Source organism: Apus apus, chromosome 1 (genome assembly GCF_020740795.1).
Source record: "Apus apus isolate bApuApu2 chromosome 1, bApuApu2.pri.cur, whole genome shotgun sequence".
NCBI lineage: Eukaryota > Metazoa > Chordata > Aves > Apodiformes > Apodidae > Apus > Apus apus.
Genome location: NC_067282.1, coordinates 158,413,169 through 158,438,266, shown reverse-complemented (window position 1 = coordinate 158,438,266; position 25,098 = coordinate 158,413,169). Strand labels below are relative to the sequence as shown.

Genomic DNA, 25,098 nt, shown 5'->3' with positions numbered 1-25,098 from the left:
CAGGCTGGGGACATGGTCGGAGGGAACCTCTTGCCATCCAACAAAGGGAAGAGCCACGTCCTGCACCTGCCACCAGACAGCCTGGGAAGCAGCTCCCGAGAGGACTGGGGGAGAAGCTGACCATGAGCCAGCTCTGTGCCCTGGTGGCAGAGCAGGCCAGCAGGCCAGCAGGTCAAGGGAGGTGGTGACCCTTCCCTCTCCTCAGCTCTGGTGAGGCACAGGTGGAAGGCTGAGTCCAGTGCTGCATTTCCCAGTACAAGATAGTAACTTATTGGAGTGAGTCCAGCAAAAGGGCAAGGAAGATTATGAAAAGCTTGGAGCATCTGACATATGAAGAGAGGCTGAGGGAGCTGGGAGTGTTCAGGCTGGAGAAGGGAGCCTCAGGGGAATCCTATCCTTGTTTATAAACATCTGTTGGGGGGTTGAGGAGTAAAGATGATGGAGCCAGACTTTTCTCAGTGATGCCCAGTGACCTGTGGGAAACAGGCCCAAACTGCAATACAGAAGGTGCTGTTGATACAGAAGAAGAGCCTGTTTTTACTGTGAGGCTGGTCTGGCACTGGCACAGGCTGCCCAGAGAGGTTGTGGTGTCTCCATTCTTAATGCTTTTTAAACCCAATTGCACACAGCCCTGAGCAACCTGTTAATAGTTGACCCAGTTTTGAGCAGAATTGGACTCTACTCCAGAGGCCCTGCCCTTTCCACTATCAGCAATTTTGTACTCTCTCCCCAAATGTATTAGCCAGGAAAGAAATCAGCCTCTCCTGAAGGGCTAAGGAAGGGAGTCAGCAAGTGATCTCAAAACTGGTAACTGGGACCATTTCTGTCTTGGGTGTGAAGTCTGTGTGCATGTTTACACTGTGTTTGGCTGCCAGATTGCTACTTATGTAGTGTTGCCATGTGTGTGAGGAGGTCCTGAACCTTTCATTAACAGCAATTGCTGCGCACCTGCTTTCCTGACTTCCTGCAAGCACTGATTGTTTGTGCAATAAGAGGGGATTCAGCAAGTGCAGCGTATAGAGCTCTAGGTAACCAGGTAGCAGGTATCTAAGGTGGAAACGGCTCTAAGCAAGGTAGCTGTGGAGCTGAGCTTTCAACTTGAACTTGTTTTTCTGAATGTAGATTAAGATAAAAGTGGAAAGTAGAGGAAATAAGGGTTATGGCTTCTTGAGATGCCTTCACATGATTAATCTGTCATACAAGTAATTTGGCTACCAGACCAGCTCCTTCCCGATAAAAGAGAGCTCTGGAGCCAGCAGATGGGTCTCCTACAACAGAACCCTCCACCTAACCATGTCCCTATTGCTGACATAGGTGCCAAGTTGCTGGACCTTCAGCTTTACCACTAAGCTGATAATACTTTTGCACACTTAATTAGGATGAGCACAAGGCAAAGGAAGTTTGAGATCGGAGGCTGCTATGTGCTGGCTATAATACGGCATCTTTCAGAAACACAGAAATGGCAGGAAAAGTTATGAATAAAACTAGCTGTTAAATCAGTGACAGATGGCCAGAGCAGTCTTATAGCAAATGCCTGAACCCATGTTAGACAAAGTTTAAAAATTATTTTTTAAAAAGATTGTAATGACAATGTAGGAACTAACTCCAGTGCATGCATGGATTTCTGTCCACATCAAGGCATTTTTATTGAGGTATAAACTTTGCAGAAGATGAGGTAACAATTTGCATAGGATTTATGCAAAATAACTTCACAATTAAAATTTACTTGGCATTAACTACTGTATCCAGGGAAAGACAGATAATTCCTGCTTGTTACATTTTCCTCAACACACAGTTCAGTTAATGCTAGTGGTAGGACCGTGGAGAAGGCACAGCAGTTGTAGCTAATGAAACTGATCAGGCTGAAAACATTTTCATACAAGTTATACAGCTTCTTTTCAGCAGTTTGTGTTACAAATTACTGCAAGAGACAATGCTTGCTACGATTTACAGTGAATTTGTCCAAGAAAGAGGGTGGTAACATTCTTGTAGCGATGAAAGTGGGGTGAGTGTGGTTTTGTTGTGTTTTTTTTTTTCTAAGAAAGCTTTTTGAGTTATTGGAATAAAAAGCCCCTGGTTGTCAAAGTTAGTACTCTGAATTTGGCACTTGAGTTGTCAGGCTTGTTAAGGCTACAACATGGAAATCTAGGTAAATACACATTTTGTGCTATTAAACACTCCCCTTACATAGTCACATGAAAATAAGTACATGCTCTGTTTCCTCAAATTTGGATTTTTAGAAATTCTATCAACATATATCTTTAGTGTAGTTCCCTTGAAGCTTGCAAAAATAATTTCACTGTAGTCACGAAGAATATACAGCAAATTTCATACAAAGAGTTCAGTTACTTTTTGACATGGAAAACATTCCTTGCTGGTGAATGTTAATATTCTAAGACCTAGTAGCAATTCCTGCAGACAGTAAGAATCATGATATCATTAGAACTATACTATTAAATGTACACAAGCATATATAGAAAATTAACCAAAGAAACATCAGTTGCCCATTGAAAGTAATTTTTCTAAACCAATTCAAAAAGATTCTCAAAATACAAAAACCAGCTTAAAAAAACAGCCTGAGGTAAGAGTTAAATGCAAATGGCAAACTTTTTCTTAAAAAAATAGCTGTATTGAAATTCTAGGTACTTAGAAAGTTACTTACTGTCAATAAAAACTTTTACTAACAATTGTAAAGATTACTTAAACTAATACAAAAGTATATAAACATTGTACACGGATTCAAAGTAAAAAAGTACAATACTGTACTTTCATTTCATTAAAAAATATATAGCGATGACAATACAACTTTCACTCTACACACAGTTAACTGGCTTTGGATTAGCTGCTACTGTTGTCCATGGAACAGTCAGCTAAGTCTGTGTGCTGCTGACTTTCAGCTGTGCTGGGACATGGTATTTTACCACGTCCATTTGCCTGAGTAAGTCGTTGGCTGTAAAACAAAATGTACGCTTGAGCCTTGCATACTTCTTCCATAGTGCACGTGTTGAGTTTCGAATCATTGCAGTGAACCCAAAATCCTGCAGTGAAGAAATACACCAAAAAAAGTCTTCAGAACACTGATTTGAAGTAATTTCATTGTATTTAATAATGAATTAGTGAGTCCCCCATTTAACAAGTTGTGTAGGAAGTATACTGTTTCAGTTTATGTAGTATGTTTGCCCTGCATTTTGAAAGCCCAGCTTAACTTCCTCAGATTTATCAAAGCTTATAGCCAGAAGATGCTTAACAAGCCAATACAAAAATGGAACTGTTCTGGTCTACAGAACTACAATTGCCTTTCCAGGCAGCTCAGCAACAAGTGACTGATTTGCATTTGAGAAAAGGCAGTATGCTCATCCGTTTAGAATGACAAACATCCCTTTCTCCCACACTTACTTCATTTTGTATTTCACAGTTGGTTCCTACCTCCTTCTGAATTGTAGCAGTAGGCAGTGTAGTGCCCTGAGCCAAATCCTTTCCCGTGATGCATGACCACAGCAGACAAGTCATAGATGAAGCAGTCAGGTAGGAGCGACTTGAGGGATTCTCTGCAGCAATAAGGCTCCATGTTCAGCATCTGATCAAAATTAACGTGTACGCCAATCTTCTCACGGTGATTGCGTCCCGACCACCTGGAAAGTTAAGCCAAATGAAGACTTAACATTTTTTTCAAAGAAAGAACAAAGCATTCTGAATTACGTTTTAACGTAACAAGTGTTATCTTCACTGTTGCACAAAAATGCATGCTAATTGGCACAAGTGTTTTTCTAGCCTTCCTCTTTCACTTCTCTATTACAAGACCTTTTAAAACATGTCTACAGTATCTATGATTCTCATCCTCTGAAATATCAATTTAAAGATCTGTTCCCATGTATTATATCTTAGCTGTTTTGCTCATTTATTCCATCTCATTTTCAGTTTCCTTCATATTCAAGACAGACTCTGTAGCAATACGTGGACTGAGAGTTCACAGAGATGCGGTCTCCGCTTCCTTACTCTCAGGCTAATGCATTAACCTATTAGGTTATATGAAGGTCATGTGAGACCTCCACTGAATACAATCTTGGTTTGTACATTAATGAATATCAGCATTTACTCTACCTGAAGATAACACAAGATTAATTTTTACCAACAGAGTTCACAGCAATGTTAGTAAGTTTTGACTGAAAAGAAGGATTCAATAGTTTTGGTATTAAAGCAGGAAGTAGCTGCAATCCAAAAAGTCAGTTCTTTACTTGTAGTGTATCTTCTTGATGTTTAAATTAAACAAGAAGAATAAGTTTCTAGTAACTATTTCTCATCATACTAGCAAAGGGAAATGAAACTGATGCTGAAAAACATTGATCCCAAACAACTGAAAAGCAGGGGTGAACTGGTCAGTTTGCAACACTGTGGTGGCAATACTCACCTAAACCGTTTAAGGTGTAATCTGAGAACCTGAGGTAGTCGACACACCATTAGCTGCTTCTGAGCTTCTGTGAGTATAACTGGTTTAGAAGAAAACTTCCTTCGTTTTGCTGAGGCCAAACACACAGTTACACAATACAAATCTCGATAACAGTTTATCCACCAAACTTGTGTGGAGCTAGGTAGCTAGGTATGTGCCTCCTTAAAAAGGATACACTCTGAGACCTGTTACGCAAGGACTATTTAATGATACAAGTATAAGCTATTTGTGGTCACTTAGATTAGGTACATTAACTGAAAAAGCTGATAGGTTCTTCTGCTGGGACTATCAGAATCTCCATTAGTCTGTGATCAGACTTTATCAAAGAAGCATCACACTTTAGAACATCCTTTAAGTAACTGCATCTTCTAGATGACAACAGCTATCAAGTGACCACACCAAGAATTAGTTTGCAACATTCTTTCAAGATTTTTAGTGTTTTCCTTCCACTCTTTCAGTCAGTTGACTTTATATTTTACACAGAGAATGTATGCAGGAGTACATACTGCCTTTACTCACTGTTGCACTGATCACATGCATATATCTTTCCTTCCAAAGCTTCCGTTTCTGTAAACTTGGCCAGCATTTCTGTCAGCAGACATGGATACTGAGATGACATCTCCTTGCCGTTGCAGTGATACCTCTCAGGAAACTCCAAGGACAAGTCCCAGAAAGGTTCTATGGTATTTGATTTATTGTCACAGGCAAGACATGTAACCTGTAAAACAGTGTTTCACCAGTGGCTTACACTCAAAAACTTACTTTGCTAAAAGTGTACCATAACATAGCTAAAAAAAAACAAACACAAAACAGCCCTATTTTTCCCTAGAGATAACTGATGCAACCAAAGAGAAGACAGTCATTTAACAAAAGAAATTATACACCTAGTTTGTTTTCTCTGAAGCAGCATGTCCAATACTGTTATCACAAATAAGCAAGTGTTCTTATGTTTTACTGAGAAATAAAAGCAGTGTCAAAATGGTCTGTTCTGTCTGGGGCTGTCCAAAAGAAAGCAGGCTGGTGGAATCTCAGGAGTCTTTTCTCCAAAAAGAAACACTCCAAAAAGAAAATTTACATGAAAGAGAGAAACTACAGTTTAGGTTAATTAAAAAAAAAAAACAACAACAGCAACCAACAAACAACCAAAACCAAACCAACCAAACAAAAAAACCCAAAAACACAGCTGGGGATTTTAAAGTCATATCCTTCTTACTTTGTAAGTCTTCCAGGGAAGCCTGGATTAGGAAGCAGACTTCTTCAAAGAAAAATTAACAGGTAAAAATAATTTATTTCTTCTTTCAGTAAGTGGATCCATCGTCACACTAGGGAAACGACAAGCAGTAAGACAACATAAATAAAATGTCAAGAAGTGAAGTGAGTCAACCTGGAAAATGCAGATAATACAGCAGGGGACAAATAATTTATGATAACATTCAATATTTAGGACAGTTAAGGTAAAAGCAGTAGCTCTTCTATGCTGGAATGGCAAAACATTAGATGTCGATTTGCAATGCAGTCTTCTAAAAGCCAGCTCAAGCTGTTTATAGAAGAATGTCACAGCATTTGAGTCTTCCTCCAAAGGACCTCCACCCTTCCACAATCCATGTGGATTAATAACTTCTATTAGCAGCTGAACCTATGCAGTAGTGAAACTCCATTTACACTAATAAGTATAGTTCATAAAGGCTATAAAGAAATACCAGTAAATATCAAGCATGTGTTTGAGACTAAAGATATGTTCAACTTGGTACACTCAATGCAACAAAGTACAGCGAAATCCTGAAGAGTTATTACATGAGTTTTCTACTGGCAATGTATTTATTGGCTTATAAACTGCAGTTGACCAATAACCCAAGCAGCTCTAACCTCACTGCTCTATAAAAGATGCATTCTGGAAATAAGTTTAATTTTAATTGGGCTCATACAGCTTCGACAGAACTTCCATGAGTATCCAACACATTCCCACTCTCTTTCCCAACAATTAAACTTTCCCTCTAAAAATAAAGGAACTAAATTTTCCTGTAGGACCAACTGTCAAGATACTGTTATTTAGCAGCTCAAAACAACAGCCAGCTGTGATGAGACACCACCACAGCAAATGGAGTACCTCCTGAAATTTGCACCACAAAGGTAAATAATTGCCAAATTACATCTCTATAAGTATCTTCCTATTTTGGAAAACACCACAAGATTCTTCGAATAACTAATACAAAGATGTAGTAATAAAGGAATGAAAATCCATGAGGGATCCAAATACTGTTATTTCACAGGAACACCTTTGTGTTGCTGCTTTACATAAATTCAGTGTAGTTCTCTTCAGTTAGGCTAGTAAGCCTACACAAGTGTAAGAATACACTTGGTTTTGTTCAAGAGTTCCTTCATTTTCTTCTGAAGGTTTGCTGTTATGTCTTTACTCACCCCGCTTTGTTATTTTATGATAATTTATGTGAGGGCAGATCTGTCAACTTCTGGTACGTTCCTTCTAGGTGTTCTTATGAGTAAATATTTAATGCATTCATTAGCTACAGCAGCTGATACAGGACTTACTCATTAGCTATCTAATGTGCATGTGTATTTGTGTACCAGTCCACATGTTTAGCAGGGGAGTTAAGAAAGCTGTTGTTAGCTGCTTTCAGTTCTACGAAGAAAAGACCACTGCCGCTTTCTTAGAAAATAAAACTTTGAACTTATACGGCAAAAAGAGGAGAATCTTCTGTTCTAATTTACATTGACAGGAGCTTCTTTTGTAAGTGCTAACATCTGGCAACGTTTCAAAGCCACAAACTATTAGTAATTCAGAGTTGGAATCCAGACTTGGAGACAAAATGATATGTTTGGCCACAGTTCAAGCTAACTCCAGCATAAACACAGAATGACTAATACATTTCTGCTGTACGAATAGGTGATTTTGTTGGGCCAAAAGTTTATTTAATTGACGAGTTACCTAAGAATTTGTTGCACATTAATGAACACTGAAGATTAACGGGCTCAGAATGAAGTACATACATGAACTCAGTACAAATAATTTTAACAAGTTCCGAGGTTTAAATTTAATGTTAACAATCTAGGTTATTTTAAGATACTCTTTCCCAACTAGTTAGTAAGTACTATCCCAAAAAGAAGGAAGGAAAAAAAAAAAATCTATGCAGCTTCCAATTTCTGCCCCTCAAAAAACAAAAAACAAACTGATGCAATAGTGCTGCTTTGCATCTCCTCCTGCAACTGTGAGGAAAGCTAACTTAACGCTGACGAATTCCTGTACTGATACAGAGCTGCACTTACTTCCTCAAATGCAAGACACTCCCCCTCACCATGATGCTGCAGCAGAGTTAAAATTTTAAAGAGTTATCTGGGATTTGTGTGCTTGCCAACAGCCTAGAAACGTGACGTATTCAGATAAGCATACACCCAACCATATCAGCTGCTGTGCACTAACTACTCCTGTACACACTCTCACTCAGTGGTAAACGAGAGTTAAATCAGGGCTGGAACAAAGGTTGGAAGTATTTTTCTTAGCCAGGCCTGAGCTTATAAATTGGATTACTCAACAAGTAGGAGGATCCCTGCCCTTCTGTGGAATCCATCTGTACCGGCCTGTCCATCAGCATGGGCTTCACAACACTCTCATCACTTCTCCTTCTGTCCTGAAAAGGACTCCTTTATCTCACACTCTACTACCATTCACACAGAGCAACCTGGATTGTATTTTTTCATTAAAAGCATTGAAACTGTACAAACTACTCAAAAGTTGGCTGAAAAGAGGTTAAAAAACCCCCACAAAATCAAGCAAAAAACCCCAAACAACCCCACACATTAACTCAAAGGTCTGTCAAAAACCTCTATGTATCTGTTCAGTGTGACTTCTTATATGGTATAAGTATGCACAACAGTAAAATTGCAGTGAGTGTGCTCTGGCAATCTGGTTAATGATGTGTATCTTTTAATCACTAGATCTTACAAACTCTGAGTTTGATTTCACCTCCACATTCTTTTCCATAATTGCTATTTTTGAAAGTCTTAATGCCCTCATTTGTAACAAAGCTACATGACAAGTTTACATTAGAGCAAGTAAAGTAAATTACTGGTTTTTAGCTAGTCTGAAATCTCTACTTCAAGTTCTGCCCTGACCACCCTCTCCTGCCTTGAAACACAGGTACTATATACAATGGTTTGGTTACAGCCCAGTATTCAATCATGGGCCAAAGGCCAGACTGAAAAGAGCTGGATCAAATTGCCTGATTCAAGCTAAGCATGGAGGCCTCTCAGACAAGCATCATTGTGCCCACAGTAATTTGATGGACAGCCACTGCCCCGGACTGCATTCAGTCTAAATGCAGCCAAAGAAAATAGTTAACATATTGCTGCAGAAAAATCCAACTCCATCATCAGCTGTTTTGCCTAAGATCCCTGCACTTACATGGAGGAAAGACAACTGTTACCATCTCTGCTCTAATTCTCTTTTTTGTTTTTAAAAAGAGCAAGATGGCTAGTCCCATTTTTGTCCTTTGACTACTACTTCAGTTTTCACTATGTGAGATGTATATACAAAGAGTAGTAATTGAATTTTTCCACAGCAAAGTGATAAAAGTAGTGTGGAATTTCTAGGATGCTGCTGTAACAGAATTCCACATGACAGTCTGTATTTCTTCAGTTATAAAAATAACTAAACTTTGCAGTGGCAAGCATACACCATCATCAAAATTATCTGTATTTATTTAACAGAATAACATAAGCACAACCACAGCGACTGTGGTCTGTCATTCAATGCCCTCCTATAGGTTAACTTAACATGTCACCTCCTTTTACTCGAAAAGCAACTTGACAACCATTTTGTGATTCGGGCAACGCATAAAAGCACAGAAACTAATACTGAAATACAGAAATCAGCACACGACCCAAACCTGAAGGGCTTCAAATAACCCAAAGACTGCACATTTCCGCTTCTCTCAGCCAATCTGTCCTGAAATACACCGGTTGAGCAAGGAAATGGAGCAAGACTTACTTGCAAGGAGAGGCACTGCCTTTTAAAACTTTAAACAAAATTTACACACTATCGTGATTAGAACCTACTTCAGTCTCTGGATCTCTGGTATATTAATTTCTCTGCGCACTGCACACTGTTATTCTTGCTATGCTGAACAAGGCTGGGGCGGGGAGAGCATTTTGCTCAGATGACATCTTAAACATCAGTAGGTAAGGAAACTGGGGTTTTTTTAAGTATGCCTAGATATCAAAAGCTAGTTCTTGCTAGGCCTTGTTATAAGAAATCATCAATTGTTGGGAAAAAACCTCACAGGCCAAGAGCCATTTGTCCTAAGAAGAAATGGTAACTAATCACAACTTTGCTGTAGAGGAAACTTGCTACTACAACCAAATAGCCACTGCTCTCCCCTTTCACTGCTGTTTGGTTTTGCTGTCATAAATATCTAGGCACAGCTTTACATAAGACACCTGATTCAAAACCAGAAAGACTTAAAAAACCCCACACCACACAAAACAGTTTTCTAAAGGGTCCCTCACTATTCCAAGAAAATATTAAAATTACATTGGCATGGGTATTTGTTTAATCATTTACATTAAATTTGAATTTTATCAACAGCACTCTAAAAAAGCATTATCAACAATTGCTTCCTGCTTTGCAACATGCAGCAGTTTGGTAAAACACTGCATTCATAATTCGACATTCATTTTATTCCTCTTATTAAGTAGCCAAGCAGCTTTCACATAAATCAGCACAAACCTTACTTTTTTTTTCCCCTCACTTACTGGGCCATTTTTAGCCACAGAAAATATTGTCTTTCTGCTTGCCTAGATTAGAAACTATCCCTGACTAAACTGAAAGAATAGACCAAGCAGGCTGATGGCACTGTCAGGCTGTCCTCCATCTCTGAAAGGTCCTGTCAAGGTCATGGTCATCAGGAGGTGTTCCCAATGACAGGAAAGACAGGAAGAAATCAAGTGTCACTCTGATCTTCAAGAAGGAGGATCTGGGGAACTAAAAGCCAATCAGCATCACCTTGATTTGTGGGAAGGCTGACAGAGCAAATAATCTCAGAAACATTTCAGACAAGGTTAAGGTTAAGATGATAATGGGGAGAAGGTACCATGAATTTATGATAGAAATATCATGTATGAGCAACTTGATAGCCTTCTTCCTACAATGAGGTGACTGGTAGATAACCAGTGGATGACTGGAAAACTGTGGATATTGCTTATCTGTACTTCAGTGAGGCTTTACACTGTATCCTATAACATGCCCACAGAAAAAATTATAAAGTGGAGGCTGGATAAATGGACAGCAAGATGGACTGAAAGCTGAATGAACTGCGGCTTGTAATGCAGCTGGAGTCCAGCCACTAGTGGTGTACCCCAGGGGTTGACAGATGACACAAACCTGGGGGAGTGGCTGATACACCAGAGGGTTGTGCTGCCCTCCTGAACAGGCTGAGAAAATGGAGCAACAGGAACCTGATGCAGAAGGGGAAATGCCACATCCTGTGCCTGGGCAAGAATAACCGCTGGCACCAGACAGGCTGGGAAGCAGCTCCTCATAGAAGGCCCTGGAGATTGTGGGGGAGAAGCTGACCATGAGCCAGCTACGTGCCCTGGTGGCAGAGCAGGCCAGCAGCCTCCAGGGCTGTGTTAGGCAGAGCATCACCAGCAGGTCGAGGGAGGTGGTGACCCTTCCCTCTCCTCAGCTCTGGTGAGGCACAGGTGGAAGGCTGAGTCCAGTGCTGCATTTCCCAGAACAAGATAGGGACTTCATGGAGTGAGTCCAGCAAAATGGCCAGGAAGATGATGAGGATTCAGACCATCTGACATATGAAGAGAGGCTGAGGGAGCTGGGAGTGTTCAGGCTGGAGAAGGGAGGCTCAGGAATCCTATCCTTGTGTATGAACAACTGATCTGGGGCAGTAAAGATGATGGAGCCAGGCTCTTCTCAGGCCCAAACTACAATACAGAAGGTGCTGTTGATAGAGAAGAAGAAACTGTTTCTACTGTGAGGTTGGTCTGGCACTGGCACAGGCTGCCCAGAGAGGTTGTGGTGTCTTCATTCTTGATGCTGTTTAAAACCCAACTGCATGCAGCCCTGAGCAACCTGTTATAGTTGACCTTGTTTTGAGCAGAGCCGGACTAGATGATTTCCAGATGTCCCTTCCAACCTCAACAATTCCATGTGCTCATGCACGTGTGTATGTGCCTGTGCAAAAGTGCACGCGAACTTAACTGTCAGGAAGTTTTCATAAAAATAAAGAATGAAAGCCAAGCAACCGAGAAGACACACAATCTTCGGTAACAAAAGCATTTTCTAAAAAAATCATTTGATCTTCAGTGACTATTCTGACCAGTTATTTTGTTATTATTAGACGCAAATACACCTTCACATCTGTTGACACACAAGATTCAGAATACTAAGAGATTAATCAATTTGAAATATTATTTTGGCATTTGAGGACAGGTACTCTGGGAAATTCATGTGGGGCATGTGTGTGCTATACTCTAATGTCAAGAGTGCCCCCAAATCAGCTGTATCAGCAACACATTTCTATTCCTTCACCATTTTTTATGTCTTGATAGTTTTGACTCAGTCTTTTTGTCTGAGCCAATATTTGTCTGAGCCATTAGTTGAATATTAACATCCTCAAAAATGCAGTCTAAAATAACCCTTTAACTTTCAAGCAATCAAAACCTGTGTACTTAACGTTATCCTAAGGGTAAATCAATTTAGTTAAAAAGCTGAACTTCCAAGAAGTAAAAGACATGTATTCACCTAAGATTTTGCCAGTATAAATATCTGACCATTTCCTAGATCTGCTAGGCCAGCGTCCTAGACCAGCCAGATTGTCTGGATCATCTTCCACAAAAACTTCATGCTCATTTCCCTGTCTCCCTCCTCCCAGTATGATTAATCCTGACAAAAAACTTTAATACTGGTGTAACAACATACATCACTTTCTGCTATTATGGTTTCTGTGGACATGTGGGACACAATTTGCCCACTGCAGTGCTGAAAAGACACATTTACTTTGAAAGCTGAAATTTGTTTTTTTAAAAATATACCTGCCCACTTCCTTGCTTAATTATGGACAAAACTTGAAATACACATAATTATAAAATTGTTGCATACTGTGCTATTTAGGTAGGAACACTTAAAAGCAGAAGCCAGCAAAACTCTTGAGGGAGATGGTGGCTAACCTTCTGAAGCTTTTGAAGTGTACTTCAAGGATCTGTGGATCAGTATGGGTCAGTTTACAAGAACAGAAGACAGGGGGTATCTTCCACAAGCATTCAGGCACTGAAAACAACTAGGATTTTAGTAGATGTATTAGCATCTGCTTGCAGTCCTAGCGGGGTTGTGAGGGAGAGCCACAGCTCCAGTAGATCTGCTGAAAGCACAGGTTTACAACATACATACTCCTTTGTTCAGTAAGTGCTACAGCACAATGTTACATTGGAATAATAGTAATTTTTAAAAGTCAAGAGGCAATCCACCCATGCTATTCTTTTAATTAGTCATTACCTAAATTAGTATTCATTTAACAGCAAAAGATTTCAAGTAGTAGATGAGGAAGACTTTCTTTGAATCGGATGAGAACATAATAAAAACAATTAACACATATAAAATATGCATTTGTTTTGACATCACCTAACATTCCTCTAGTTATCAAAAAGTAATCTAGTAAGATTCTCACATCTCTCCTTTCTTAATCTTATATCCTAAATTCAGTTAGAGTGCTGAACCAGGCAGCCATTTCAATAGCAACACAACGATGGCAAACTCAGGATTGTGACTTCTCTTCAAGTTAAAATAGAACAGCTAGAGTAAGAGGGGAAATGTTTATTGCACACGTGAAAGCAATGTGAAACCTAAGTAAACATACAGCTTATCTGCATTGTAAGTGATCCTCTGTGTACTGTATCAAGAGCAGTTCATAGTATTCCTGAGGCTTGAAGGTCAAGAAGATTGACTGCAGTGCACTTGAGTAACTCACAGAAACAAATACCTTGTACAAGTATTTTCAGCACAAGGGATTGTAAGTATAACATTTGTTGTGATCTAAACCAGATGACAACTGTTGCACAAAAACGAGCTTCTCAATTCCCCTTATTTGCTAAATTAAGATGTAGCTTATTAAATGCACTAGACTCAAATCCCATCCTATTTTTAAGAAATGCAACAGGCTAGAGCTCCAGCTATCTTCTAGAAATGTTAATGCTCCTACAGCTTATAGGTAAATGTAAACCTACAAGGACAAAGCATATACTCCTTGCTTTTAAGAGCTAATACTGTCAAAGACATGATGACATTGCAGTAAGTCTTTCATCATTTTCTTTGGCCCTGCATTGATGTTTTCTTGTCTTTTTTGTTAACTTCATTATAGCAGTTTGTGCCAGCTCTGACAAAAGCCTAGCGAAATAATGATGCAGAAATCTCACTGATGAAAGTAATTCCCTCATAGTTTTTAAAGCTTATGCTTCCATGTGCAAACACCAGGTCATTAAGATGACCTGAATACATTTTGTCAAGGAGGAAACAAATCTTCGGGAGTTACCTTTTGCTTTGAATATTTACCACATCCAAAAGTGTTAGTGAAGACTAAACTGAACAAAGGAGTGACAGAAGACAAAGTGAACAGTAGGAGGCAAAGTTTTGAACCCAATCTGAGTACAGCCTTATGAGCCAGGGAAACATTGCTACAGATGACAGCTTTAAATGTTCTTTTCCTTGTTCCTCTTATTCTAGACATTCTGAGGCTCACCAAGGCTGCATTTTGCACACAAACATTGGCCAACTGCACTAAAAAAGCTGTGAGCTGTAGTCACAGGATAATAAAAAACTAGTTAATTCCCTTTCAGTCTTAATGACACTTAAGTGAATTCTCACTACTCCCCCCCCTGATTTCTGGAAGGTGGGAGGGTTTCTAGTCACAAGCCTCCACAAAACAAAGCTAAAAACATGTGAAATAAGTGGTACTACAGAAATAATGCTTGTCTTCAGAGTCTTGAAAATTCTTCCCAAAAAACAGTCCTGTAAGAAGGTCTGGAATGCAAACAAGAAGAAATGACTTTGTTTTACTAACAAAGTTACTATTTTGGAGAGGAATGTGATTTTCAAATAGAAATATTTAATGACATAATATACTAGACACTTATATCAGCACAACACTGATACAAGGTATGTTAACTACCCCGAGGTAGGGAAGTATGCCAACAGAAATGCTCTTAACACTGGGCCAAATGGAAGGTAGAGGATGCGGGTTTTATTACTGGGTGTAATAGTTTCTAGTAGTTATGCAAAGCCTAAGATGACCTAAAAGCTAACATATGTTGCCAACAACGCTAATTTTAAAAGTCATCTTATATAGTTATAGATATCATAGCAGTAAATGATCCTACTACAGCCAAAACCCCCCTGGACTTCTAGCTTCACATACTAAAACATTACACCATCAGTCAAATAGTAAGAATAACGATAACATCCACATTTTTGTTAATTTGTGCTAAACGTCTACTCCTTTTCACAACATATCCATTAAATGCTTCTTCACTCCCTCAAGTAAAGCATGCATGCACACTAAAAACAACTCCAGAGGGACAAGACTTCCTCAACCTCTGTTCCTGCTCCAATACGGTTAGTTTTCAGATTAATTCAACAGAAACCAGCATTTGTTTGATCAGTCAGTTCTCATGTTTCTACACGACCACAGTTGGGATATGCATAATAGTGAGTGGACACGTTAAAAGTACTTAACAGGAAGCTGAGAAAAAACAGGAGAGTAGTCAGGCAGGAAAAAAAGGAAAACAACCATCTCGTCCACCCCACAAATTTGGTTCCTGTGTTGACAGAACCTTCTGTATCTTTGAGTTGTAACTGAAAAGAAGTGTTAGCATTCCCGTACATACCATCACTACACGCAATTACTCTGAAGTAATTATCTCATATTCAAGCTATTTACTGAAATGATACCCTGCTTGGTGTTCATTACCATCAGTTTCCACCTAGGTAGCACCTTCCTTAACACTTTTTATCTAGTATTACCATAGTGACAACAGTAATGCTTAATATTACAAATTCTTTAATCCTGCAAATTAGTCAGTGCTAACAGCAAAGACAGATATTTCTCAGTAGTTGGAAAGGTGTGCTTAAAATACCAAATTTAATACTTTTATGTCTATTAGGTGACTCTCCTATTGAACGTTTTAGGAATGCTGAAACGACCTTTCTTCTGAAATTTAGTATATTCTCCCCATTTCCCCTCAGTAGTTATAAATGTATTAACCTTTTAAGTTTGCCCATCACTGAGCAATATAAATCCATAAATACAAACCATTACACACCTTAAAAAAATAAAATAAATCACAAAACCTACCTGACTTAATAGCTGTCCATGAAAAACGTTGTTAACCACATTCAAAACCTGTTTTATAAGTTTTCTTTGAGAAGCAGGGATGAGAGCTGAGTATCTGGTCCCCGTAGTCTCCAGTTCCTGCTGCACTTTATCCAAAAGTTCACAGAGAAATTCCTGAGCATCTTGTTGGGCATATCCTCTGAAGGCTGGAATTAGTCTCCACACAGAATGAAGCATGGCAAAAGGAGACACCAGCGCCCATTTGCCAGACCACATAACTTGGAACAGAGTATGTAGCTCATGACAGAGAGAAATATGCTTTGAACTGGGCTCCCTGGGCTGAATAAGTTCCATATTTCTGCTTTTTGATGCTCCTCCACTTAATCCAGAGGATAAACTAGGCCGCCTCATGGAAGATGATCCCTTTACTTTCTCTTGGTTCTCATTCACATGTAATGTTGAGGCAGCTATTGACAGGTGTTTAGATGAAGATCTGGTTTTACCATTGGTTGCTGTTGCCAGCAGTTCCTGAGTTTGGTTGAGATCAAGCTTTAGAAAACATTCTCGAAAAATAAGTAAGTGACTTAATACCTGCAGGATAGAATTCATATAGCATGTATTTCCCAGGTTTCTCAGTCCTGTTACCCCAGGAGTCACTGTGGGCCTTCGTTTAATTGGAGAGTCACTTATTTTTTTCAATCTTATTTCATCTGAGGTATATGTTTCTTTCAGTTCTGCCACCGATTCCACGTTCTGTGATGTTTTTTGCAGGCAGGTTGCTGGTTTAGAGGACATTCTAACCTGATTTTGTAAACGACTACTCTTTCTTGGAGGCATCTTTTCCATCTCTGCTTTCAACTCACGCTTTCGTTCTTGTCTTCTTTTCCTAGCTTTTTCCCGTCTTTCCTCTGCTTCTTCCTGACGCCTTTCTTCCTCCATGATCTTTTTTCCAGTAGGTGTCAACTCAAGCCAGGATCTGAATATTTTGCCCAGCAGCGCACGCCGTCGGTGCCAGAGAGCTGTGAACATGCGATCTTCACTCCGAAGCAAGGCCTGGGCACCCCCATGGGAAAGGTAGGAATCATCACTCGCACCCGTTGAGCGCAAAGTCCTGCCGCTTCGGGTAGTGCACTCATAGTTTTGACTCTTGATTGCACTTAACGTACTTCGCAAGAGTTTTAAATCACCAGTTGCATTATCATTCAGGACATAATCATCGCAGAGATAGCAGAAAACATACAGCTCGTTTACTTCCAACGCCACTGGGTGACTGCTTTCCTGAAAGTGCTTTAGTGCATGTTCTTCAATGTATCTTCCACAGGCCACATGGGAGCAGCTGAGGCACGCCCACACCGACTCTGTAGTATTGCAGTCCATGCAGTGCCATTTCTGAGGATTCAGAATGGAGTGATCTTGGGCCAGTCGCAGACGTCCTATGTGCTTACACTTGTCCATTGTTAACACTAAAACTGCAGAGATATGCTGGCAGAACACATCATCCAAACTATCTTCTGTCCATGATATTTCAATCTGCAACTACCAAAGGAAAAAAAAAAAAAAGAAAAAGTTACAAGTTACAGTTCAGAAATATCCAACTGCATTACTTTCAAAGATGTCAGCATACCAAACTCATACTTGAGGTTAAGATCATGATCATCATCCAACCAAATCCCACCAAACACATCAAGACAGTCAGTTATGTAGAGCCATAAGCAACACCAGTAACAGCAGTTTGGCTTCAGACTACATGCTCTCAATACCATTGTTTATATTCCCACTACCTTCTGGCTCAGGATGGAAGCATAGCAGCTACCCTACAGATTAAGCCTGTTTTTTTTCAAAGGAGCATTGATTTAGTTAAAATGCACCATTAGAGCATTTGGATACACACAGAACTTAATGGGACAGACTGCCCAGAGAACTTGTGGATGCTCCCTCACCAGAAACACTGAAGGTCTGGTTGGAAGAGGCTTTGAGCAACCTTATCTAGCGGGAGGTGTCCCTGCCCACAGTAGGGGGGTTAGACTAGATGACTTGAAGAACCTAACCATTCTGTGATTCTATGATTCTAAAGCGCTTCTATTAATTCTATCCCTTAGCATACAGGTGCAGAAGTGCAAAGTTCACTTAAATTTATTATGTTTACACAGTGCCAACAGTTCAGACAAATGAGGCTTTATACGACTCAAACCCTTAATTAAACCACACCTTTAATCAAATCACTGCACCTTTGTGCTCGGGCAAGCCCATTATACCTGTGCTTTCTACAATAATGTATCTTCAATAAGTACTTTTTAACATGTCATCCTAACACCTCTGAAAGAGTGACCTGGAAAAGTAGAACTTGATTTCTTTGTAAGACAGAAATACCAACTACCTCACTTGCTGCAAACTTTATAAAAACCTGCATTTTAAACAGAACTTTCTAAACCAGGTCTTCAGAAAGTCAGTTAAAAAAATTTGCTACCACCAGCCTACATCCTTTAGTAAGCTTATGTGGTAGCATTTACTTGTTCGAAGCTCATGTATTTGCTTTAAAGTGCATTTGCCTAAAACAAAAAGGCAGACTCTAACAAAAATTAAAGCGACAGAGATTAACTTTTCTTTGTTTTTACCATCTTCCTTTTGACTAGCTCTAGTTGAGAGGTATCACGGAGAGACAAACGATGTGTCAGGAAGTTATTACATTTGATCTGGGGTGTTCCTACCCACCCCGTTACTGACTAGAAGGGCTAAACATCACATGGCACTAGCATCATTATGTGCAGTACACTTGCCAGATGAAACAGTAAATTAATCTGATGAGTACCAAGGGTTTGTCAAACATCCAGGCTATGCCCAGTGACAAGTTATGCCATAAAAAATGCAGGTGTATGGTGGAACTGGCCTAGGCTGTACAACATCAAGGTCCAGGATTCTATGTTCTACAGATAAGTAAACCATGCTACAAAAATACTGGAGTGATTTAGACAACTCTGGAGAGAACCCAAAGGATTATATTCTAGCTATTATCCTAGAATATGCTAATATTTATCCAATTTTACAGTTCTGTAATACACAAGAACAGGTTACTCAATTTAAAACAGATGCCTTGGTTAGAATAAGCACTAGACTGAGGGAACCCTAACGTACAATGACACGACAGCCCTAAAGAAGCCAAGCAGGTAGAAAGTTGCAGCTGGATAGGAAAGCAGCTTTCATTTACATCTGGTACTTAGATAAAAACTGCAGTTAGAAGATTTAACAAAAAATGTCTCTGCTTGTTTAACTGACCCACAGCTAGTGCCTTGCAGAATGTTACAATACAGACAGCAGCATAAGATCTGTAGTAACTCCCTCATCACTGAGCCAGCATCCAACATTGCATGTGCTGTGAAGGTCTTACTCGGTAGCACAGAAAAGGCTGAGCCAGCTGTAGTGAAACCAGTAAGGTGTACACAGTTTTACATGCCCATTTTAATCATTCTCATTCAATTTAATTAAAGAGTGGTCTCCAGTCCCTACTAACTGCACTGAAGAATTTCAGGCGCCGTGACCTCTGAGTACCCATTCAGTAATTCCCAGATTAAGCACCAGCCATAGTGTATCACGGGAGGTCGAGATCCCTTGTGTGCTATGGTCAACAGATCACAAAAATAATGGCTTGCTGAACTTTTTCAGCTTGCTAGCATCCATAACATTCATTCCTTCTAAAAGGCAGTCTATTCATAGGCTGCTAATGAGATTCTTTTACAAAAAGTCGTGTATGCTAAGTTTGCTTCTACTACTGTCTTTATAAATAAGACCACTAATGTTACCCCATGTCTTCTAGTCTGACAACCTGTTTTCTGTAACAATGCTGAACTTCCTAACACTGATAAAATTCACATCAATTCCAGAGCTGAACTATGTATGTTAATTATTCCTTGAATGTTAAAGTAATACCCATGTAAAGATGTAACACCTATGCTGCAAGAATCATATTTGAGAGACAGGATTTTAACGGGCAAGACTCATCTTTGTGTTTTGGGGCTAAGAGAAATATATTCTCCTGAAAAACATATTAGTAACGGTCCTTTCCAGCAGGCCAGAAAAGAACATTAAACCCTGCCTTCCCACAGGGCTGTCACATATAGCAATGCTGTCAGTCAGGAGTCTGACAGGTTGAGCCTTTCTGGTTTTGTTAAGTCACTTTGTAAACACTGGGCCCTACTTCTCCCTTCTTTTTAATATTATATGGTCAGAAAATGTTGTTTTCTCCCTTTAAAAATACTCTCCAGAGCGAAACTACTTACATGCCTCGCTGTAAGCAAATATTGGACTGAGGACAAAAGCAGACCGCTGATCTCAGGACGACCACTGCGTAAAGCAGGGTTGCACAATCAAGCTCTTCATGCAAAAGCAACGCGATTCTACGAAAGCGCAAGATCAGCAACGCCTTGAAGAGAAAAAACCTAAAGCCCCAGCTCCCCCACCAGCAACCAAGCCAGCATGACATTTTCCCACCTACGTCGATGTGTGGAGAAAGGGGACGGGGTGGAAGGGGGGAGGGGGAGGAGACATCTTGGCATGGCATTTTCTTTCTTTCTTTCAAGAAAATGTGAAGAAATCAAAATGCAGAGTTTGGTCAAAAAGACAGAAATACCTGAAAAGACTGCGAAAAAGCTGAAAAGTACAAAACTGAGACTGAAGATACTTCAGCTGAATGTCAAGCAGCACCCTGACAGCGTGAACGGTTTAAGAGAGCACTGAAACACCGAAACTACATCAAGTTACAAAATTTAAAAACTCCACCTTAGAACCAAGACTCGGCAAGACAGAATAGCTCGGGGAAAAACAGGAGCGAAGTGACAGATAAAGGTGGAAAAGAAACCTAACAAATACTGCATATTCATTCCCACGCCTACTAGAAATCTGCAGCTGGAATAAAATAGAAGCAGCAAATGCTCCAACGTTAGAATTCCCCAAAGAAAGTTATTCAGCGCTAGTTTCTGCATTCTTCTCGCCCAAGGTTCAGTTCTATGCACACACACAAAGCAACTGTGAATTAGTTGTCCAGCACTTCAGAGATCAAGCCCCCCCGTGTTCTCAGAACAGACCTGAGCTGAAGCAGTAAGCAAAATAACAAGTACTAACATACAGAATAGCACTACTGAAAGCATTGTCCGGGAAAATAATGATAAACAAGTATTTGCTTGCGCCTATGTTTCACAAGCAAGAAATAAAGATATAAAGAAGAGGATTTTCCCCCCCCCCCCCCCCATTAAACTGTACTTCAAACTTACTGACGAGGCTGTTTCTTTAGTTTCACAAAAGAAGGGCTTGCAAAATGTACATTTCAGGGTAAGTAATCAGCTGAAAACTATTCAAATGTCAAAAGCCAATAACTTCGAAGTCAAGAAAACGTGTTTTTCTTCCTTGTCTTCCATGTAAACAAATATCTCCGCAGATTATAAATGTTAAAGTTGCAGCTATAATTTATAAACAAAAGGAAATCTATTTCCTCTCGCCACTACGTTCGTAATTAATTGCTCGGCACGTAAACGAAAAAAGCGGTTTCTGTGTCAAGCCTTAGACTACAACTGCAGGACCCAGTTTTAGTAACGTGTATATATACAGACACGCGTGTGTGCACGCTCGTGTGTGCCATTCGTATTCTGGCTTTTACATCAGATGACGGTTTACCAACTGATTTTCATCCGATTCAGAGTAACTGTTTAATATCTGAAATAAAAGGAATCATGGCTATTTAACAACTGCAAGTTTTAGATAACTGGTATGCCAACTAGAAGGCACATGTACTGCTTTACTGCTTTCCTAATATTCGTATTTTTTTAAGAAAACAACCAAACAAAGCATTTATTTGCACAATTTCAAGCTCCAATATAGTCCTGCAGGCGTAACAGTAAGACTTAAAAATCACTTTGGGAAATTATTTTTAATTGTAACATTCCAGCCCTTGACAAGGGCCACCCCTCCCCCCAAGACCCCTTTCCTTGGAGCCACACAGATCGCCCTTTGCACTTCTTTCTCCCTTTCTGCGCCCACGCCGCGCAGGGGCTAGAAGCAGCCCTCGACAGCGGGCACCGACCACAGCGTTTACATTCCCTGTCTCCTACTGCCAACCCGCGCATTTCCTGCAGTGCAAGACAAACACACAGTTCAGACTGCAGCCCCTGCTCAGAAGCACGGAAAACGCAGCTTCTCGTACGATCCCGGATTTACACATCGCTCCTTGCTCTCGGTTGGAAAGACCAGGACCCCCGGCTGCCCTGACAGCTCCCCGGACGCCCGGCTCCCGTTCCGGCAGCCCTCGCAAGGCAGGGCACTCCAGCCAAGCTGCCCCGCGGCTCGATGCCGGAGCACGAAACGTGCCCACGAGTGACTCAGGGGGGAGGTCCGGGCGCTTCCCAGCGCCCCGCGACAAGACACGGCTCCCTCGCTTCCCACCGGCGGAGCGCGGCACGCACCGAGCCCCAGAGGCTGGGCTGGCCGCCCCCCTGCCCGCTCCGCCGACCCCCGCACCCGCTCCTCCTCCTCACCTCGCGGCCCTCCGGATCCCTCCGGGACAGGTGACGGGCCCGCACCCCGCACACGCGGGGGAGCGGCGGCAGGACACCTCCTGCCCGGCGGGAGCGGAAGGTCCCGAGGACCCGCCTCTCCACCGGAGCCGCAGCCCGCTCGCTCCCGCCCGGGCGGCTCCCCCGGCCCCTCGCCGTGCCCGGCCGGCCCTCTCGGCAACACGGGACCCCCTCCTCAGGTGCCCCTCCGCCGGCACCGCCCCTCTCCGAGGGAGAGCCCTGCCGCCGCCCTCCTCTCCCTCCCCTCCCCTCCCCCGGGCACCTGCCCGCCGCGGAGCTTCCGCCGCCCGCCCCCGGCTGGCAGGGCGGCTGAGCCGCGTCCCGCGCCCGCCGCCCGCCCCCGCACGCACCCGTCACCCGCCGCTGCCGCCATCTTGGGCGCCCCGCGCTGCAGCCTCCTCGGCGACGTCAGCGCCAGGCGGAGGCCGCCCCCCCGCCCCGCACCGCCCCAACCCCGCACCGCCCGGCCCCCCGCAGCGGCAGCGGCGGCGGCGAGCGGGGTCCCGCGGGGAGCCGGCGGGGCAGCGCCCGCAGGCACCCACTTCCACGGCCCCCCAGAGCCGCCCCGTGCCGCGCTGCCGCCCCGCACCCACCTGCCGAGCGCGGGGCGGGAAGGGCCGTTCGCCATGTGTCGGCGGCGGGTCTGTCACCGGATTTGTAGTGGCAACCCAAGTCCTTCCCACGTCTCCTCCCACCTCCCCCGCCTCCCCCTCCCGCCGCCGCCGGCCCGCGGTCGGGCCAAGCGGGCCGGTCCTGCGGGGCCGGGCGCGGGAAGCCGGGCGGGGAGCGGCGGGGCCTCGGCGCTGGCACGGGGGGCTTTGGGAGCCGGTTCCCGAGGCACCGGGAAGCTGCTTCTGCCCCCGGCCTCTGCCCGCAGGGCACCTGTTTTCCCTGAGGCGGGTCTGTACCCAACCGGCGGGAGCTTCCCGCCAGCGGGTATCCCTGCTGCTCTTCCCGACGTTTCGCTCGTGTTTTCCCCTCGGTGGCATTGCCTCTGTCCGGCCAGAGCCAGACTCGGTGTGCCCAGCCCAGGAGGGCAAAGCCCGGGCCCGCAGGGGCTGGAAGGAGCCGGCTCTGGGAGCCCCGGCCAGCCCGCCAGACCCCGCACAGACCCCGCCGTGACACTCCCGCACATGCCCCGCTGCGCGGCGGGGTGTGCGCCGGAACGCCTGCCAGGCGGCTCTCATGACACAGATAAAGTCCTCATCGGGCCCCTGTTGCCCATCTACCCAGTACTTTTTCAGTCTCGGGTTTCATTACAGAAACTGAAATAGACGAAAACTTGTAAACTCACATCCTGCAGATGTCCTGCTTTGTAAACCTGAAGCGTCTTTACCCCGCTCCCTTTAAAAATAATAATAATAATAATAAAAAAGTTTCTGAAATGCAGCCAGCTCTTTTTAGCTGCTTTCCAGTTCTGCTCGTCCTGAATGGGGTTAACCTGCGCTTCTGCAGCCCTTCTGCACCGCCCCAGGAGGTCCTGGGCATTCTGCCTGCGTTTGGGGCAAGAAAACTGGTGAAAACCCTCCCCTGACCCGGCTGATGTCGGGTTTTGCATCCATGCTCAAGCAGGTCGTCTTTTGGTTTGTATCAACCTGCCCAGAGAGCGGTGCACGGTGCTGCTGGTGCCTGCAGAACGTGCTCGTGGGGTGGGTGGGTGTGCGTGTGTGTGTGCGTGAGTGTGTGTGTGTGCGTGAGTGTGCTTGTGAGTGTGTGTTCGTGCGACCGGCAAGGGGTGGTTTGATGCCGAGCCTGAACCCTTCGGATCCCCCCCCCCCCCCATTCTGTAGCCATTATGCATCAGGATGTTTTCATGACGGCATCAAAATCTCCCACATCTGCTTCTGTGTTTCTAATTGTGTCATCACAGAAAATGTGTTTCAGTTTAGAACTCCAGATCTGCAGGCCCCGGCTGCCTCAGCTGTGCTCCAGCAGCGCTTTCCAGTTCTTCTAACGAGACAGCATGAGCAGGATGTGGCCGAGAGACAAAATTCAGGTTTTTTTCCTGTAAGGTCACTTTATCACGGTGCTTTCAGAAGCTCATAAAAAGAACATGTGCATAGAGTAAAATCACCGGGCTTCTTTTATTCTTCTAATGTGCTTCTAACTTGTAGCTTCAAAGTGACAAGTGCTGTTGTATGATGAAAATATTTATGATAACCATTCATGCACAGTGATTCCACGTTTTCGTGTTGTCAGTTACTCTTTGGGAAAACATTTGCGTGTCCCTCCTTAGATGCTTTTTAAAACAACTTTAACTATTTTCAAATAACCATTTTAGTCAATTTAATACCTCAATTTTTAAAAATAACGGTTTCTTTTTCAGTCGTAGCTGGCGCACTAACCCTCCCATAGGGATGATAATGTCGCTGGAATTCTCTTACAATATTCTCACCCTCAATACCTAAATTCAGTTCTGTGCTCATGTCTGTCTGTCTGTCGGTTAAATGGATGTTGGATTTGCTCTCCAGCCCAGGCTGATCCACCCCCCCTGCTGTCACCTCTTGGGCTGCTTCATCTGAGCTCCTCGGGCCCTGTAAATCTTTAAGGGGGGAGAGCCCAAGCTCCTGGTGCCTCCCCACACGCTGCGGGTCCTGTCCGCGTCGTTCGGGTGGTCTAGGGGAGGCTCAGGGTATGACTGTTCAGGGCACTGAGAGACGTCCCGGTTTTCCTGAGCATCCAAGGGAGACTTGGCTCCCGGGATGAGCACAGGAAGGCTAGCACCAGCAGTGTAAATGGG

The 25,098-nt window shown here is 42.8% G+C and overlaps 1 protein-coding gene across 3 annotated transcripts; it reads right to left on the bottom strand.

The window, feature by feature from the left end:
• Positions 1-1,621: 1,621 nt before the first annotated feature.
• Positions 1,622-23,031, bottom strand: USP44 (ubiquitin specific peptidase 44). Of its 3 annotated transcripts, none has more exons than XM_051628270.1 (6): positions 22,952-23,031; positions 15,820-17,334; positions 4,967-5,165; positions 4,409-4,517; positions 3,427-3,632; positions 1,622-3,038 (listed from the first exon to the last, which is right to left on the bottom strand). In XM_051628270.1, the coding sequence occupies exons 2-6, from the start codon at positions 17,251-17,253 to the stop codon at positions 2,839-2,841; spliced, it is 2,148 nt and encodes a 715-aa protein (XP_051484230.1). In that variant the 5' UTR covers positions 17,254-17,334; positions 22,952-23,031; the 3' UTR covers positions 1,622-2,838. The 3 variants fall into 3 exon arrangements, with proteins under 3 accessions (XP_051484230.1, XP_051484221.1, XP_051484213.1); XM_051628261.1 differs by lacking the exon at positions 22,952-23,031 and adding an exon at positions 22,320-22,468; XM_051628253.1 differs by lacking the exon at positions 22,952-23,031 and adding an exon at positions 22,320-22,396 and having other exon boundaries at positions 4,409-4,487.
• Between the last annotated feature and the right edge of the window lie 2,067 nt (positions 23,032-25,098).

Excerpts from the sequence above, each read along its gene's own strand:
- USP44 (XM_051628270.1), bottom strand. The coding sequence starts at position 17,253 with ATGGACAAGTGTAAGCACATAGGACGTCTGCGACTGGCCCAAGATCAC. Across the intron at positions 5,166-15,819 it reads ATGGACAGCTATTAAGTCAG|GTTACATGTCTTGCCTGTGA; the intron begins GTAGGTTTTGTG and ends ACTGTTTTACAG. Across the intron at positions 3,633-4,408 it reads TTACACCTTAAACGGTTTAG|GTGGTCGGGACGCAATCACC; the intron begins GTGAGTATTGCC and ends TTAACTTTCCAG.